Source organism: Elephas maximus, chromosome 17 (assembly GCF_024166365.1).
Source record: "Elephas maximus indicus isolate mEleMax1 chromosome 17, mEleMax1 primary haplotype, whole genome shotgun sequence".
Lineage (NCBI taxonomy): Eukaryota > Metazoa > Chordata > Mammalia > Proboscidea > Elephantidae > Elephas > Elephas maximus.
The window spans coordinates 86,629,327-86,646,126 of record NC_064835.1 but is presented as its reverse complement, the minus strand read 5'-3'; the positions used below and the strand labels follow the sequence as shown (position 1 = coordinate 86,646,126).

Below are 16,800 nucleotides of genomic sequence, written 5' to 3'. Positions count from 1 at the left end.
CCTGTGGCACTGCTCCAGCTAGGAAAGGGGTACGCTGTCTTATTACTGCTAGGTCAGGGCACAACTTCAGGTTCTCCACTCAGCCTCCACTGGCACCTCAGGAGAAATGGCTCCCCGTTACTGCAAAGCAGGAGTGGGAGCTCAGGTACCCCACTAGGCCTCTGTTGACACCCCCTGGGGAAGAAGTACAGAGGCACCTTGTTACTGCTCCCCACATTTCTCCTCTGACACCATGAATGGGCAGCCTCCTTACTGCTGAGAGGCGGTAAAGTCCTGACTCTGTACTAGGTCTCCTAAAACCAACTCAAGGAGGAGGTAAGAGGGCTCTTCTCTAGAAGGTGGGGGTGGATGTCTGTGCTCCCCATGTGGTCTCCTGACACTGCAGGGTTGGGGGTCTCCTTACAATCTGGCAAGGATGAAAATCCTGGGTCCTCACTCAGCCTCCTTTGACGCCACCATGGCTGGGAGAAAAGAGGAGAGGCGTGGTTGGGGTGTCTTGTTACTGTCTGGCAAGGGTGAAGTTTGGGATCTTTACTTGGCTGTTGCAGGTGGGGGTGGGGCTGTAGGGTTTTTTTTCTGCAGCGTCTGCTGGAAGTACAGGAGTAATTGTCTAAAAGCTGCCTGCCTTACTAGGCGGCCCCTCTTGGTGCGTTGGCTAGAAAGGGCAGGCTTTGCCCATGTTGTCAGCTTTACCAGCACCCTGGGATAGATGGAGCAAAAGTCTGGGACAGATGGAGCAAAAAGAAAATCCAGGGCACTCACCAACGTGTTGTTCCTTGTGTCTTGAGGTTCCTAGCTGGTCTCTTCTTCTCTCCACCTTTCAGGGTCTTCTTACACTTGTTTTATATGTAACGTTCAGGGTTTTTAGTTGTACTTAGCAGGGGGAATAGGGAAACATCTACTCCATTTTCCCAGGAGGGGAACGCTTTTCTAATGTTGTTGTTGTGTGCTGTGGAGTCGACTCCAACTCATTGTGACACTACAGGACAGAGCAGAACTACCCCATAGAGTTTCCAAGGCTGTCATCTTTACGGAAGCAGACAGCCACATCTTTCTCCCGCAGCACAGCTGATGGGTCTGAACCACCAACCTTTTGGCTAGCAGCTGAGCACTTAACCACTGCACCACCAGGGCTCCTTCCTTTTCTAATAAAACCAAAAAAAGGCAATCCCAACTCATAGCAACCCTACAGGACAGAGCAGAACTCCGCCATGGGGCTTCCAAGGAGTGGCCAGTGGATTCGAACTGCCACCTTTTTGGTTAGCAGCCAAGCTCTTAACCACTGCGCCACCAGGGCTCCTCCTTTTCTAATAGCCTTTATTAATAGTACACCATGTGTCAGGCACTAGGAGAATAGAAAGAATGCTGAACTTGGAGTTCAAAGAACTGGGTTCAAATCTTAGCTCTGTCACTCATTAGTCGAACATTTAACTTCCTGGAACTTCAGCTTCCATGTTTGTAAACTGGAAATAACATCACTATTTCACAAGGCTGGGGATGACTAAGTAAGATTATGTACTTGAAAGCACTTGAAACAACACTTGGCAAACAGTTGCACTCATTGCCTTGGAATCTATGTGTATCAAAGTGATTAACATAACAATTGAATGTATTTTAGACTCCTAAGATCGAAACGAATACTGAATTAGCAATAATTTATTCTCCATCTCCTTGTTTTAAAATAGCCCCTCCATCGACTCGACAGCACTGGGTCTGGGTTTTTTATCCCAAATTAATGCAGGGAAATATGTATATAAACTAAATGTAACCTGTAATTTCAGTGTATAGATGAATCTGTCTTGGTTTTTCACTTCTTGTTCTAGTTGGAGAGTATTCTGGTATTTTTCAACTTCAGAAACCGGAGCCCCTAGACCAAAATCATGTTCTTTGGTGGTAACCTGTTGGGGAGAATGGAAAACGATACTCTGTTTAAAACAGCTCTGAGATTTCTAGCAATCAATAAATTTTGAAAATTAACAATATTCTCAGATATGTTTTTCAATGGTTTTTATTCATGTTCCACCAGCTAAGAGGATTTCACCAAGCTTTAATACCTTAAAATTGTATAATATAGAACTTTTTTGTTATCCAAATATAAGGCTGTATATTGAATATGATTTTCCAAACAAGCCCTACCCCACCCTCTCCCCACAGTAATCGCTGTTCTAAGGAAATCTTGGTCAGCAACAAAAGGAGGCTTTTGTTGGTAGTTTGGTGGCAGAGTTCTCGCAGCCCACATAAGACACCTGAGCTTCATTCCTGGCCCACGTACCCCATGCATAGCAACTGCCCATCAGTGGGGGCTTCCACATTGCTAGGACACTGAACAGGCTTCAGTGGAGCTTCCAGACTAAGGTGAACTAGGAAGAAAGGCCGGGCTATCTATTTCCAAAAATCGGCCAATGAAAATCCTGTGGATCTGAACGGTCCGATCCACAAGCGATCATGGGAATGTGGCAGGACCATGCAGTGTTTCGTTCTGTCGTACATGGGGTCACCATGTGTCTGGCGGACTCGAAAGCAGGTAACAACAACAACAGGCATTGTCCCATGTTGTCCAATACCGCAGCCACTAGCTGGAGGTTTGCTGTCACATACCACACACAGCTAAGTTCCCTAACAGTTTTTAAAATTCCATAAATAAAAATAAATACTATCATAGAAAAATAGGTAAAGAATAGGGAGACTTCACAGAAAAGAAATGTCTCTTAAATATATCTAAAGACGTCCAATCACCCTGGAGAGTAATAAAATTAAAACTACACTGAGAGACCACCCATTTTTAACCATCGAATGGCAAAGATCAAAAAGGTGGATATATAACTAAGCATTCTTACACATTACTGGTGGCAGCATAAACTGATACTCAAGAAGAGTAATTTTGTAAAATCTTCCGTTACAAATGGAACCAACTTACAAATACACATAGCTTCTGTCCAAATAATTTAATTTCTAGAGATTTACCTTACAGATACATTTGCACATGTGCAAAATAACAAATGTGAAAAATTCACTGTACTATCCTATCCTTACTCCTCTGCATTATGCTTTTTTAACTTGACAGGTGCAACAATGTATCTTAAAAATTGTGCAATTTGGGGAAATAATTTTTTTTTCTTTCCCGGAATTAAAGCTGCAATTATGTTAAGGAAGAGGGAATTTCCTACAAGCATCCTAGATCTTTCCTGCAACACTGCTGCTGTTCTCCAAAATCTAGTCTTCAGGAACTACAGAATCAGGATCCCCCCAGTCACTGGCTTACGTTTCGCCCTGTGTGATCCAGCACTTAGCCAGCCCGGCAGATTCATTTCCCTTTTGTCCTTTCCCAAGACGAGACACATACTGGCTTTTCTGATCTTCATTCCAGCAGTTACTCCCCCACCCGGAACCTCAGAACTTCAATATTAGATCTCACAGAATATTTCAAATTATTATGGGCTAGACTGAAATCCTATCTATCATTTCTTACATAGTTTCTGTTGAAAACTGTGTTTCTAATTACAAACATTTGACTTAGGATAACAGAATTAAATGACTCCTCCCTATGGCAGTACTTTTCAAATTTTAACGAACATACTAACAAACTTGGAAATGTTAAAATGTAGATTCTTATCGACATGAGGCCTGAGATTCTGCACTTCTGAGAAGTGGCCTGGTAATCCCCACTCAGCCGGTACAAGGATCACACGTTAAATAGCCACCATCTATAATGTAAGCTAAACCTGCCTGGAAACCCTGGTGGCACAGTGGTTAAGAGCTGTTTCTGCTAACCAAAAAGGTCGGCAGCTCGAATCCACCCGGCGCTCTGCGTAAACTCTACGGGGCAGTTCTGCTCTGTCCTACAGGTTCGCTAGGAGTCGGAAGCGCCTCAACAGCAACGGGTTTTGGGTTTTTTTTTTGGAAACCTGCCTGGCATTCAGAGTTCTTCATAATTTGGTCCCTCTCCACCTCTCCAAATGTATCTCCTCTATACTTCCTAGAACTCCTCTATGAAAGTCAAACTATTCCCATTCTTTACACAGACACTTAGAAACATTGTATCTTCTGCTCATAGGCTCTGCCCTCACCCTTTTCTTCATTTAACTAAAGACACGTTTAAAACACCTAAAAGGAACGTGTTCCTTAGAACAAATCAATTATATGAGATCAAAAGGGCAATATTTGCCCAAAAGCACGGATGAGAACACAGGAAAGAGTAGAAAATCAGGGTGAAAAGACACGAGGAACCCAAAGCGGACATGGGGAGAGTGCTGACACATCGTGGGGAATGAAACCAAAGCTATGAAACACTTTACGTACAGACTATGGAATGGGAACCTGATTTGCTCTGTAAACTTTCACGTAATACCCACGTGCGCACGCACGCACGCATACACACACGCACACACAAAAGACAGGTTTAAGTCTCATCTTGAATCCCACGTTCTCTGGGAGGCTCTCCCTGTGTTCTCCACCCCGTAGTGCTCACCTCTTCATTGGGACTCCGTGTATATTGACTATAAAACATCTCACTCAGCCACTTATGTTTTCTGGGTATGTCTTTCTCAAACAGTTATTAGAATCTTAACAACAAGTAGTCTTAGCAGTTGCCCCGTACCCCCTCAACCCACCCCGAAGCCTGTACAGAGCTCTTCATAGAACAGCTGAAGGTTCGCAAAGAAACCGTGTTAAAGCAGAGAAAACTGATCTTTCCTTCTTCTCTTTGCTAAACTGAAACAGTTAAATGGGGGTTCTGCAAAATTACCCATCAGGCCAGTCTAGGAGTTAAACGTGGGAAGGGGTCAACAGTCCACCTCATGATTACAAGCAAGCATGCTGGAGTTGCTGCTTTCCCTACATTAGCTTTGGAGGTATTGCCACTAAAAGCCAAAAACCAACCCGTTTCCATCGAGTAGATTCCAACTCATAGGGATGCTATAGGACTGCCCCATAGGGTTTCCAAGGACAGCTGGTGGATTTGAACGGCCAACCTTTTGTTAAGCAGCCGAGCTCTTAACCACTGTGCCACCAGGGCTCATTTTATATCCCTAGTGCCTCAAAAAGTGCCCAGCACAAAGGTGGCAGTACTTGATAACACATTTTCAAAATAATGAATTTTGGTGATTTGTACAGAGCAGTTCCAATGACAGAGGTAGGGTTGAAGCAAGTGTGAAGACGACTAATCACAGCAGAGAAAGGAGACCAGGAATCAGAGGAGGAAACGGACTGCAGGTCTAATTGTCTCCATGAACTACTACCGCCTTTGCCATGAGACCAGAAGAAACAGATGGAGCCTGGCTACCATTCCGGAACATTCTGATCAAGGACCCAATAGATGGATATTGATCAAAAGGAGGAAAAATGTGGAATAGAACTTTAAATTCTTATGAAAACTAGACTTACTGGATACATTGAGACTCGAGGAACTCCAGAATCTATTGCCTGGAAACTTTTTTTTTTTATGTTTTTTAGAAATTTTATTTATTTTGTTGTTGAGAATATACACAGCAAGACATAAACCAATTCAACAGTTTCTACAAGTACCATCTAGTGACATAGATTACTTTCCCTCAATTGTGCAATCATTCTCACCCTCCTTTTCTGCATTGTTCCTTCTCCAATAACATAAATTCACTGCCCCCTATGGTGCCTATCTAATTTTTCGAGTTGCTCTTATCAGTTTGAACCTATATACATAGTCTTTGAAAGATACTGGTTACATTTTTCATAATGTGTCATTATTCCCATTTATTCTGTTCTGGTTGTACTATTTCCTGTATTCTAGTTTCCCTGCCTCCTTGCCTTCTTATCTTCACTTTAGAATAATTTTTGACCATTTGGTCTCCTACATATGATTTCATTACTCATGGTTCATGTTCTTTATTTTATGAGCCAATCTGTTGTTTCTCAACTGCCCTAATAAGTCTGGATTTTTTAAGAGTTTGAATTTTTTCCCACATTTCTCTCCCATTCTATATGGATCCACCTATTGTGGCCCTGGTCAGAACGGTCAGTAGTGGTAGCCGGGCACCATCTAGTTCTTCTGGTTTCATGATAGATGAAGAGCTGTGGTTCGTGTCGACTATTAGGTCTGTAGACTCCTTTCTTCTCTGAGTTTTTGGTTTCCTTTTTTTAACTTTTATTGAGCTTCAAGGGAATGATTGCAAATCAAGTCAGACTGTCACATATAAGTTTATATACACCTTACTCCATACTCCCACTTGCTCTCCCCCTAATGAGCCAGTCCTTCCAGTCTCTCCTTTCGTGACAATTTTGCCAGCTTCCAACTCTCTCTATCCTCCCATCCCCCCTCCAGACAGGACACGCCAACACAGCCTCAAGTGTCCACCTGATACAAATAGCTCACTCTTCATCAGCATCTCTCTCCCGCCCACTGTCCAGTCCCTTCCATGTCTGATGAGTTGTCTTCGGGAATGGCTGCTGTCCTGGGCCAACGGAAGGTTTGGAGACCGTGACCGCCTGGATTCCTCTAGTCTCAGTCAAACCATTAAGTATGGTCTTTTTGTGAGAATTTGGGGTCTGCATCCCACTGATCGCCTGCTCCCTGTCAGGGCAGTCATCTGTTGTGGCCAGGCACCAACTAGTTCTTCTAGTCTCAGGATGATCTAAGTCTCCGGTTGATGTGCCCCTTTCTGTCTCTTGGGCTCATAGTTATTGTGTGACCTTGGTGTTCTTCACTCTTGTGTGACCTTGGTGTTGGTGTTCTTCACTCTCCTTTGATCCCCGTGGGTTGAGACCAATTGATGCATCTTAGATGGCAGCTTGTTAGCATTTAAGACCCCGGCCGCCACATTTCCAAGTGGGATGCAGAATGTTTTCATAATAGAATTATTTTGCCAGTTGACTTAGAAGTCCCCTTACACCATGGTCCCCAAACCCCCACCCTTGCTCCGCTGACCTTTGAAGCAATCAGTTTATCCTGGAAACTTCTTTGCTTTTGGTCCAGTCCAGTTGAGCTGACCTTCCATGTATTGAGTATTGTCCTTCCCTTCACCTAAAGCAGTTCTTATCTACTAACTAATCAGTAAAAAACCCTCTCCCACCCTCCCTCCCTCCCCACCTCGTAACCACAAAAGTATGTGTTCTTCTCAGTTTATACTATTTCTCAAGATCTTATAATAGTGGTCTTATACAATATTTGTCCTTTTGCCTCTGACTAATTTCACTCAGCATAATGCCTTCCAGGTTCCTCCACGTTATGAAATGTTTCACACATTCGTCACTGCTCTTTATCGATGCGTAGCATTCCATTGTGTGAATATACCACAATTTATTTACCCATTCATCTGTTGATGGACACCTCGGTTGCTTCCAGCTTTTTGCTATTGTAAACAGAGCTGCAATAAACATGGGTGTGCATATATCTGTTCCTGTGAAGGCTCTTATTTCTCTAGGGTATATTACGAGGAGTGGGATTTCTGGGTTGTATGGCAGTTCTATTTTTAACTTTTTAAGATAACACCAGATAGATTTCCAAAGTGGTTGTACCATTTTACATTCCCACCAGCAGTGTGTAAGAGTTCCAATCTCTCTGCAGCCTCTCCGACATTTATTATTTTGTGTTTTTTGGATTAATGCCAGCCTTGTTGGAGTGAGATGGAATCTCATCGTGGTTTTAATTTGCATTTCTCTAATGGCATATAACCAAGAGCATTTTCTCATGTATCTGTTAGCTGCCTGAATATCTTCTTTAGTGAAGTGAGTGTTCATATCCTTTGCCCACTTCTTGATTGGGTTGTTTGTCTTTTTGTGGTTGAGTTTTGACAGAATCATATAGATTTTAGAGATCAGGCGCTGGTCAGAGATGTCATAGCTGAAAATTCTTTCCACAGTCTGTAGCTGGTCTTTTTACTCTTTTGGTGAAGTCTTTAGATGAGCATAGGTGTTTGATTTTTAGGAGGTCCCAGTTATCGGGTTTCTCTTCGTCAATTTTGGTAATGCTTTGTATTCTGTTTATGCCTTGTATTAGGGCTCCTAACGTTCTCCCTATTTTTTCTTCCATGATCTTTATCGTTTTAGTCTTTATGTTTAGGTCTTTGATCCACTTGGAGTTAGTTTTTGTGCATGGTGTGAGGTATGGGTCCTGTTTCATTTTTTTGCAAATGGATATCCAGTTATGCCAGCACCATTTGTTAAAAAGACTACCTTTTCCCCCATTAACTGACACTGGGCCTTTGTCAAATATCAGCTGCTCTTATATGGATGGATTTATATCTGGGTTCTCAATTCTGTTCCGTTGGTCTATGTGCCTGTTGTTGTACCAGTACCAGGCTGTTTTGACTACTGTGGCTGTATAATATGTTCTAAAATCAGGTAGAGTGAGGCCTCCCACTTTCTTCTTTTTCAGTAATGCTCTACTTATCCGGGGCTTCTTTCCCTTCCATATGAAGTTGGTAATTTGTTTCTCCATCACATTAAAAAATGACATTGGAATTTGGATCGGAAGTGCATTGTATGTATAGATGGCTTTTGGTAGAATAGACATTTTTACTATGTTAAGTCTTCCTATCCATGAGCAAGGTATGTCTTTCCACTTAAGTAGGTCCTTTTTAGTTTCTTGTAGTAGTACTTTGTGGTTTTCCTTGTATAGGTCTTTTACATCTTTGGTAAGATTTATTCCCAAATATTTTATCTTCTTGGGGGCTACTGTGAATTGTACTGATTTTGTGATTTCCTCTTCAATGTTCTTTCTGTCGATGGAGAGGAATTCAAGTGATTTTTGTATGTTTATCTTATAACCTGAGACTCTGCCAAACTCTTCTATTAGTTTCAGTAGTTTTCTGGAGGATTCCTTTGGGTTTTCTGTGTATAAGATCATGTCAACTGCAAATAGAGAAAATTTTACTTCCTCCTTGCCAGTCCCGATGCCCTTTATTTCTTTGTCTAGCCTAATTGCTCTGGCTAGGACCTCTAGCACAATGTTGAATAAGAGTGGTGAAAAAGGGCATCCTCGTCTGGTTCCCGTTCTCAAGGGAAATGCTTTCAGGTTCTCTCCATTTAGAGTGATATTGGCTGTTGCTTTGTATAGATGCCCTTTATCATGTTGAGGAATTTTCCTTCAATTCCTATTTTGCTGAGAGTTTTTATCATAAATGAGTGTTGGACTTTGTCAAATGCCTTTTCTGCATCAATTGATAAGATCATATGGTTTTTGTCTTTTGTTTAACTTATATGGTGGATTACATTAATAATGTAATCCACCATATAATTAATGGTTTTTCTGATATTAAACCAGCCTTGCATACCTGGTATAAATCCCACTTGGTCATGGTGGATTATTTTTTTGATATGTTGTTGAATTCTATTGGCTAGAATTTTGTTGAGGATTTTTGCATCTATGTTCATGAGGGATATAGGTCTATAATTTTCTTTTTTTGTAATGTCTTTACCTGGTTTTGGTATCAGGGAAATGGTGGCTTCATAGAATGAGTTAGGTAGTATTCCATCATTTTCTATGCTTTGAAATACCTTTAGTAGTAGTGGTGTTAACTCTTCTCTGAAAGTTTGGTAGAACTCTGCAGTGAAGCCGTCTGGGCCAGGGCTTTTTTTTGTTGGGAGTTTTTTGATTACCGTTTCAATCTCTTTTTTTGTTATGGGTCTATTTAGTTGTTCTACTTCTCATTGTGTTAGTTTAGGTAGGTAGTGTTTTTCCAGGAATTCATCCATTTCTTCTAGGTTTGCAAATTTGTTAGAGTACAATTTTTCATAATAATCTGATATGATTCTTTTAATTTCAGTTGGGTTTGCTGTGATGTGGCCCATCTCGTTTCTTATTTGGGTTATTTCCTTTCCTGTATTTCTTTAGTCAGTCTGGCCAATGGTTTATCAATTTTGTTAATATTCTGAAAGAACCAGCTTTTGGCTTTGTTAATTCTTTCAATTGTTTTTCTGTTCTCTAATTCATTTAGTTCAGCTCTAATTTTTATTATTTGTTTTCTTCTGGTGCCTGATGGATTCTTTTGTTGCTCACTTTATCTATTTGTTCAAGTTGTAGGGACAGTTCTCTGATTTTGGCTCTTTCTTCTTTTTGTATGTGTGCATTTATCGATATAAATTGGCCTCTGAGCACTGCCTTTGCTGTGTCCCAGAGGTTTTGAAAGGAAGTATTTTCAGTCTCGTTGCATTCTATGAATTTCCTTATTCCCCCCTTAATGTCTATAACCCAATCTTTTTTCAGCAGGGTATTGTTCAGTTTCCAAGTATTTGATTTCTTTTCCCTAATTTTTCTGTTATTGATTTCCACTTTTATGGCCTTGTGGTCTGAGAAGATGCTTCGTAATATTTTGATGTTTTGGATTCTGCAAAGGTTTGTTTTATAACCTAATATGTGGTCTATTCTAGAGAACGTTCCATGTGCACTAGGAAAAAAAGTATACTTTGCAGCAGTTGGGTGGAGAGTTCTGTATAAGTCAATGAGGTCAAGTTGGTTGATTGTTGTAAGTAGGTCTTCCGTGTCTCTATTGAGCTTCTTACTGGACGTCCAGTCCTTCTCCGAAAGTGGTGTGTTGAAGTCTCCTACTATAATTGTGGAGGTGTCTATCTCACTTTTCAGTTCTGTTAAAATTTGTTTGATGTATCTTGCAGCCCTGTCATTGGGTGCGTAAATATTTAATATGGTTATATCTTCCTGGTCAATTGTCCCTTTTATCATTATGTAGTGTTCTTCTTTATCCTTTGTGGTGGATTTAACTTTAAAGTCTATTTTGTCAGAAATTAATATTGTTACTCCTGCTCTTTTTTGCTTATTGTTTCCTTGATATATTTTTTTCCATCCTTTGAGTTTTAGTTTGTTTGTCTCTCTAAGTCTAAGGTGTGTCTCTTGTAGGCAGCATATAGACGGATTGTGTTTCTTTATCCAGTCTGAGACTCTCTGTCTCTTCATTGGTGCATTTAGTCCATTTACATTCAGCGTAATTATAGAGAAGTATGTTTAGTGTTGTCATTTTGATGCCTTTTTATGTGTGTTGTTGACAATTTCATTTTTCCACTTACTTTTTTGTGCTGAGACGTTTTTCTTTGTAAATTGTGTGTTCCTCATTTTCATATAGTATTTGACTTTGTTTGCTGAGTTGTTACATCTTTCTTGGTTTTTATTTTGAGTTATGGAGTTGTTATACCTCTTTGCGGTTACCTTAATATTTACCCCCATTTTTCTAAGTAAAAACCTAACTTGTATTGTCCTGTATCGCCTTGTATCCCTCTCCATATGGCAGTTCTATGCCACCTGTATTTAGTTCCTCTTTTTGATTATTGTGATCTTTTACATATTGACTTCAATGATTCCGTTTTGAGCATTTTTCTTTTTAATTAATCTTGTTTTTGTGATTTCCCTATTTGAATTGATATCAGGATGTTCTGTTTTGTGACCCTGTGTTGCGCTGGTGTCTGATATTATTGGTTTTCTGACCAATTTACTTTGGTATTTCTTGTAGCTTTGGTTTGGTTTTTGCAAATTCTCTAAGCTTGTGTTTATCTGTAAATATCTTAATTTCGCCTTCATATTTCAGAGAGAGTTTTGCTGGATATATGATCCTCAGCTGGCAGTTTTTCTCCTTCAGTGCTCTGTATATGTCATCCCATTGCCTTCTTGCCTGCATGGTTTCTGCTGAGTAGTCTGAACTTATCCTTATTGATTCTCCCTTGTAGGAGACCTTTCTTTTATCCCTGGCTGCTTTTAAAATTTTCTCTTTATCTTTGGTTTTGGCAAGTTTGATGATAATATGTCTTGGTGTTTTTCTTTTTGGATCAATCTTAAATGGGGTTCGATGAGCATCTTGGATAGATATCCTTTCGTCTTTCATGACGTCAGGGAAGTTTTCTGTCAGCAGATCTTCAACTATTTTCTCTCTGTTTTCTGTCCTCCCTCCCTGTTCTGGGACTCCAATCACATGCAAGTTATCCTTCTTGATAGAGTCTCACATGATTCTTAGAGTTTCTTCATTTTTTTAAATCCTTTTATCTGATTTTTTTTTTCAGCTATGTTGGTGTTAATTCCCTGGTCCTCCAGATTTCCCACTCTGCATTCTAACTGCTCGAGTCTGCTCCTCTGACTTCCTACAGAGTTGTCTAATTCTGTAATTTTATTGTTAATCTTTTGGATTTCTGAATGCTCTCTATGGATTCTTGCAACTTATTAATTTTTCGACTATGTTCTTGAATAATCTTTTTGAGTTCTTCAACTGCTTTTTCAGTGTGTTCCTTGGCTTTTTCTGCAGATTGCCTTATTTCATTTCTGAGGTCATCGCTGATGTCTTGAAGCATTCTGTAAATTTGTTTTTTATATTCTGTATCTGATAATTCCAGGATTGTACCTTCATTTGGGAAAGATTTTGATTCTTTAGTTTCGGGGGTTGTAGAAGCAGTCATGGTCTGCTTCTTTATATGGTTTGATATCAACTGCTGTCTCCGAGCCATCACTAAGATACTGTAGTGATTTATTCTATATTTGCTCACTGAGTCTTATCTTGTTTTGTTCTCTTTCAATATACGTAGATGGGCTACTAGATTGCGCTGTCTTGACTGTTGTAGCCCTTGACTTACTTATGACCTATTACCAGCTGGTTTGGGCTGTTACCAGATATATAAGCCTAAGAGTCCATTCACTATTCTTGAGTAAAATCTGATTTTGGGTCATCAAGTGTGTGATGCACACTGTCACCTATCCACTTTGAGAAGTAGTGGTGATAGTTGTGTGCACCAGATTCTAGTAGCAGCTGGGGTTCACACTCCGGGGCAGAGCAGGATGCTGACAGGCTTCCCCCAAGTGTCAGTGAGGTAGGTGTGTCTCTATTCCTAAAGCACCTTGGTGGGTGGGCTCTGCAGCTGTACCTTAGGCCCCCAATGCAAGTACCTCTACAGATTGGAAGGTGTCACCCTCCTTAGACCCCTAAGGCAGGAGGCTAGGTGGTCAGAGGGGAGCTTCAGCCCTCAGTTCCCTGTTGTGGGTCAGTGAGGGCTCTGTTGAATACGCAGAGATATCAGATCTGGGAAACTTGTCTTTCCAGTAATCAGCTAAAACAAATGCAGTCAGATCCCTGTCAAAAATGCCTTTGCAGTATAATAGCCACCTTGTTCCCTGTAGGGATGAAATCCCGAGACTGTGGATCACATATGCTTGGCTGGAGCTGGTTCTGTGTTTTTAGTCCAATTAGGGAAGGATTTTTCATCCCTGGGTTTTTTGTGGTTGCTTCTCTCAGGCCAGAAGAATGGGTTAGGAAAGACCGAAAAAAAAAGGAAAAGAAAAACCGCAGAGCAGTTCTCCCTCTGGCTCAGGAAACTGCAACGTTAATGAAGCCACCTGGGAAAGGGAGGGGAGGGTTCAGATAAACAGGAGAGAGTAGCACCCTGGAATACAAACAAAGTTACTTATCTTGCTTGGGATGACTGTTTTATCTGAGATTCCCAAGGGGCTCCTGTGTGCACTGGCTGGGTAGAGATTGCCCCCGAGGGTCAGGCCCGCGTCCTGTGCTTGCGCTGTCTCAGAAGCCACGGTCAGTTCCTCCGCTGCCAGTCCAAAGCCCAGCGTCAAGGTTCCTCGGCTGGGACTCTGCACTCCCATCTCCAAAAACAGTCGCTGCCTCCCGGGGACTTCTCCTCCCGCCAGGTGCATCACCGCACCTCCTGTACGGACCAGCTGGGCCCCGTCCCGAGGTCAGTTCAGGGGGATGGGGCTGCGCCCCGTGTTTGCGCCGTCACAGGATGCTGTGCTCAGCTCCCTTGCGCCCAGTCCAAAGCCCCACGCCAAGGTTTCCTGACTGGGACGCTGGCTCCAGGCTCCGAAAACTGTCGCTGCTTCCCCGTAGTTGTTCGTTCTCGGTCTCTGTCACTCAGGTCAAGTCTTTAAATCTGTGTTTGTTGGTCAGGGTTCGTAGATGGTCATGTATGTGATCAATTCACTTGTTTTCCCGAGTCTTTGTTGCAAGAGCGATCCAAGGTAGCGTCTACCTAGCAAGCCATCTTGGCCCCCCTCCTCAACTATCTGGAAACAACTTTTAAACCCTGATCCCATGAATCTTTAAACAAGTTTAGCTCAATTAATAAAGAATGTTTGCCTTGAGCATTGTGCTTTTAAAATATGATCTATATGAGATCAAATTCACAACTATAACTCTAAAGCGCAGATGAGAACTTTAAGGGGCAGAGAGTCTAAGTTAACAGTGGTGAAACGATACGGGCAAAGAGACCGAGGATGATGACACGGTGTGGAGTATGCAACCACTGTCACTGAATTGTACATGTAAAAACTGTTGAACTGGGTATATATTCTGTTATACATATTTTCATCAGAAATTTTTTTTTTAATTTAGAAGAGCTAATCAATGAATGAGAGTAAAGAAAAGGAAATGGAAAATGTAAACTACTTTTAGAAAGCATGGTTGTGAGAGGAAGGGAGGCAGCTAAAGTTGGAGGAAGACCATGGTTGTGGAAGGGTCATTACAAAAGAAGACAAACATGTTCCTTAATTCTCTTTGTGTTAAGAACCCCTTTCTGAATTGAACAAAACCCCCAGATCTTGCCTTCAAGAAAATGCAAATACACACAAAACTTTACCATTTAAGGTATTCAAAAACTCCCTATAAGAAGTGCTGGTGGGACAGCCGCTAAGTGCTTGGTTGCTGACAGAAAGGTCTGCTAACTGAATAGTCAGCGGTTTGAACCCATCCAGCGGCCCTATGGCAGCAAAGACCTGGTGATCTACTCTTGTAAAGATTACAGCTTAGGGAACCCTATGGGGCAGTCCTACTCTGTCATATAGGGTCGCTATGAGTAGGAATCGACTAGACAGCACACAACAGCTCCCTAAACACCTTGGACACCAGGTTAAGAAACCCACCAGTGCAGAAACAAAGATTTCTTAAGACATACCTTAATGTGAATTAATGGAGAAAAAAACCCTGAGGTAATAAGAGGAAACACAAGGAAAGGATATGCATTGTACTCTGAGACAAAAGAGAGAAAAGCAAGAATAGGCAAGAAGGGGCAGACATTTGAAGGAGTTCCTGCCCAGTTGAGTCTTATTTTTTCAGTGAAATAGGAGATAAGGTCATGTGCAAAAAAGTATCAGTGTTGACCAAAGTATCTGACACATAATATGTGCTCAACAAATGTCTATTGAATTTTTGGTAGAATAATGAAAAACAGTGGTGTACTTTATATGGGATTCTGAAATCTGGCTCCACAAAAGGTCAACAAGGATGGACTTTTTGCTTTCTCTTTTAAAATTGTCTTCATATGGAAGGCTCATAGCAGTTTTGCTCATAATTGCCATGACTGTAAAAACCTGACTGTCTACCAGCAGTAGATAAATTGTGGTTTACTCTTACAATGGAACACTTACCAACAAACGACAAGCAACAGCAAGGGTAAATCTTAACACACAATGTTAAGTAAAGAAGCACAATGAAAAGACTTAGTACAATTCCAGATACATAAAGTTCAAAAACAAGCCTAACCACAGTGTGCATGTTCACAAAGGTGGTAAAGCTATCAGGAAAACCATAGAAGTCAGAATAGTGCCTACCTCTGGGGAGGACGCTGTGTGATGGGAAAAGGAGGTGGATAATAACACCTGCCCTAACTGCCTCTGTATATGGAAAGCTTTAAAATCTAATGACCCTAAAACATACTTGTCTCAAGTATTTAAACTGAATAAGACCACACAGGAAGAAAGCCCAGAGAATCTCTTCCCCGATTATATACTGGGCTATCAGCAGTGTTTTTTTTCAGAACGTAAATTTAAAAAAAAATGTATTTTAGATGCTGTCGTTAAATAATACTAAAGTTTAGGGTTTAAAATAAATATTTCATTAATGGGCCTTCCTAGTTATTTCCCACTAAGAGAGAAGGCGACAGGAACCAGTTTCATACTGGAGACAGGTCTGGAAGCTGTGTCACCTTACTTTTACATGTATAACTAATCTATTTTATTCCAGTTACAAATCCATTGGTATCCTACTTATTTCATTAGGGAAAACCAAGTGTACTTGAAACGCTGAAAACCAGCAGAGGAAACTAAAAACAGTATCCTAGGATACCAAGGCCTGGTGTGGAAGAAGGCAAACACCGGGGAACGCTCTGCTCTAAGCAAACTTATCCTGAAGCCTTGATTCTTGGCTTTATTTAAAGAAAAAAAAAGTATTCGTATGCGTTTTTAGGTATCAGGTCCATGACCACCGAACACGTATCCGATTCGGTTTTAAATACTTTTTTAAAGAACAGGCGGTTTACGCAGCCTGTCCTGTGCAGTATACTTCCTTCCGCGCCTGGCCTCCCCACGTCGGTGAAGCCACAGGCTGGGAGTCAGCAAGAGCCGGGCCGGGCTCCCGAACACCCTGCTCCACGCTCTCGGCTCCACGGCACAGCGCCTCTGGCCCAGCGGGCCCCAACAGCTGCGGCGGGACGCGACGCGGTCTCCATAGGAACTGGGCCCGGCCCCACGCCCCCGGGAGACCGCGACGGGGCAGAGCCGGCCGTGGGTCCCCGGCCGGCCGCCCTCCTGGGGGTCTCCCCCCCGGAGCCGCCTCCCCCCCCCGGGGGCCTCCCCCCTCCGGAGCCACCTCCCCCTCCCCCAGGAGCGGCCTCCCCCGGGCCGGCGAGGCCCGCGGCTTCCACCTGGCGCTCCGGCTCCCTGGCCGGCGTTCCGGGCCCGCCGTCCTCCCCGGCGCTCATCCCCGCGACTGTCCGGCCGGGGCCTCCGCCGGGCGCCCGAGACCCGGCCCGCCTCCATACCCCGCCCCGTCCCCGCCCCTCCGGCCCCAAATCCGCCGGGTGCCGAGTGCCGGGTGCCGGCCGCAGGAGGCG

At 42.4% G+C, this 16,800-nt stretch overlaps 1 protein-coding gene across 4 annotated transcripts in view; it reads right to left on the bottom strand.

Annotated features, from left to right (window-relative positions):
- Positions 1-16,734, bottom strand: part of TSGA10 (testis specific 10) — a 147,469-nt gene extending 130,735 nt beyond the window's left edge. For all 4 annotated transcript variants that reach the window (XM_049856556.1, XM_049856558.1, XM_049856557.1 and 1 more), the window contains exons 1-2: positions 16,612-16,734; positions 1,770-1,898 (exon numbers count right to left, since the gene is read on the bottom strand). In XM_049856556.1, the coding sequence (XP_049712513.1) occupies positions 1,770-1,898; positions 16,612-16,668 (186 nt within the window). In that variant the 5' untranslated portion in view covers positions 16,669-16,734. The remainder of the gene's footprint in view (positions 1-1,769; positions 1,899-16,611) is intronic.
- Between the last annotated feature and the right edge of the window lie 66 nt (positions 16,735-16,800).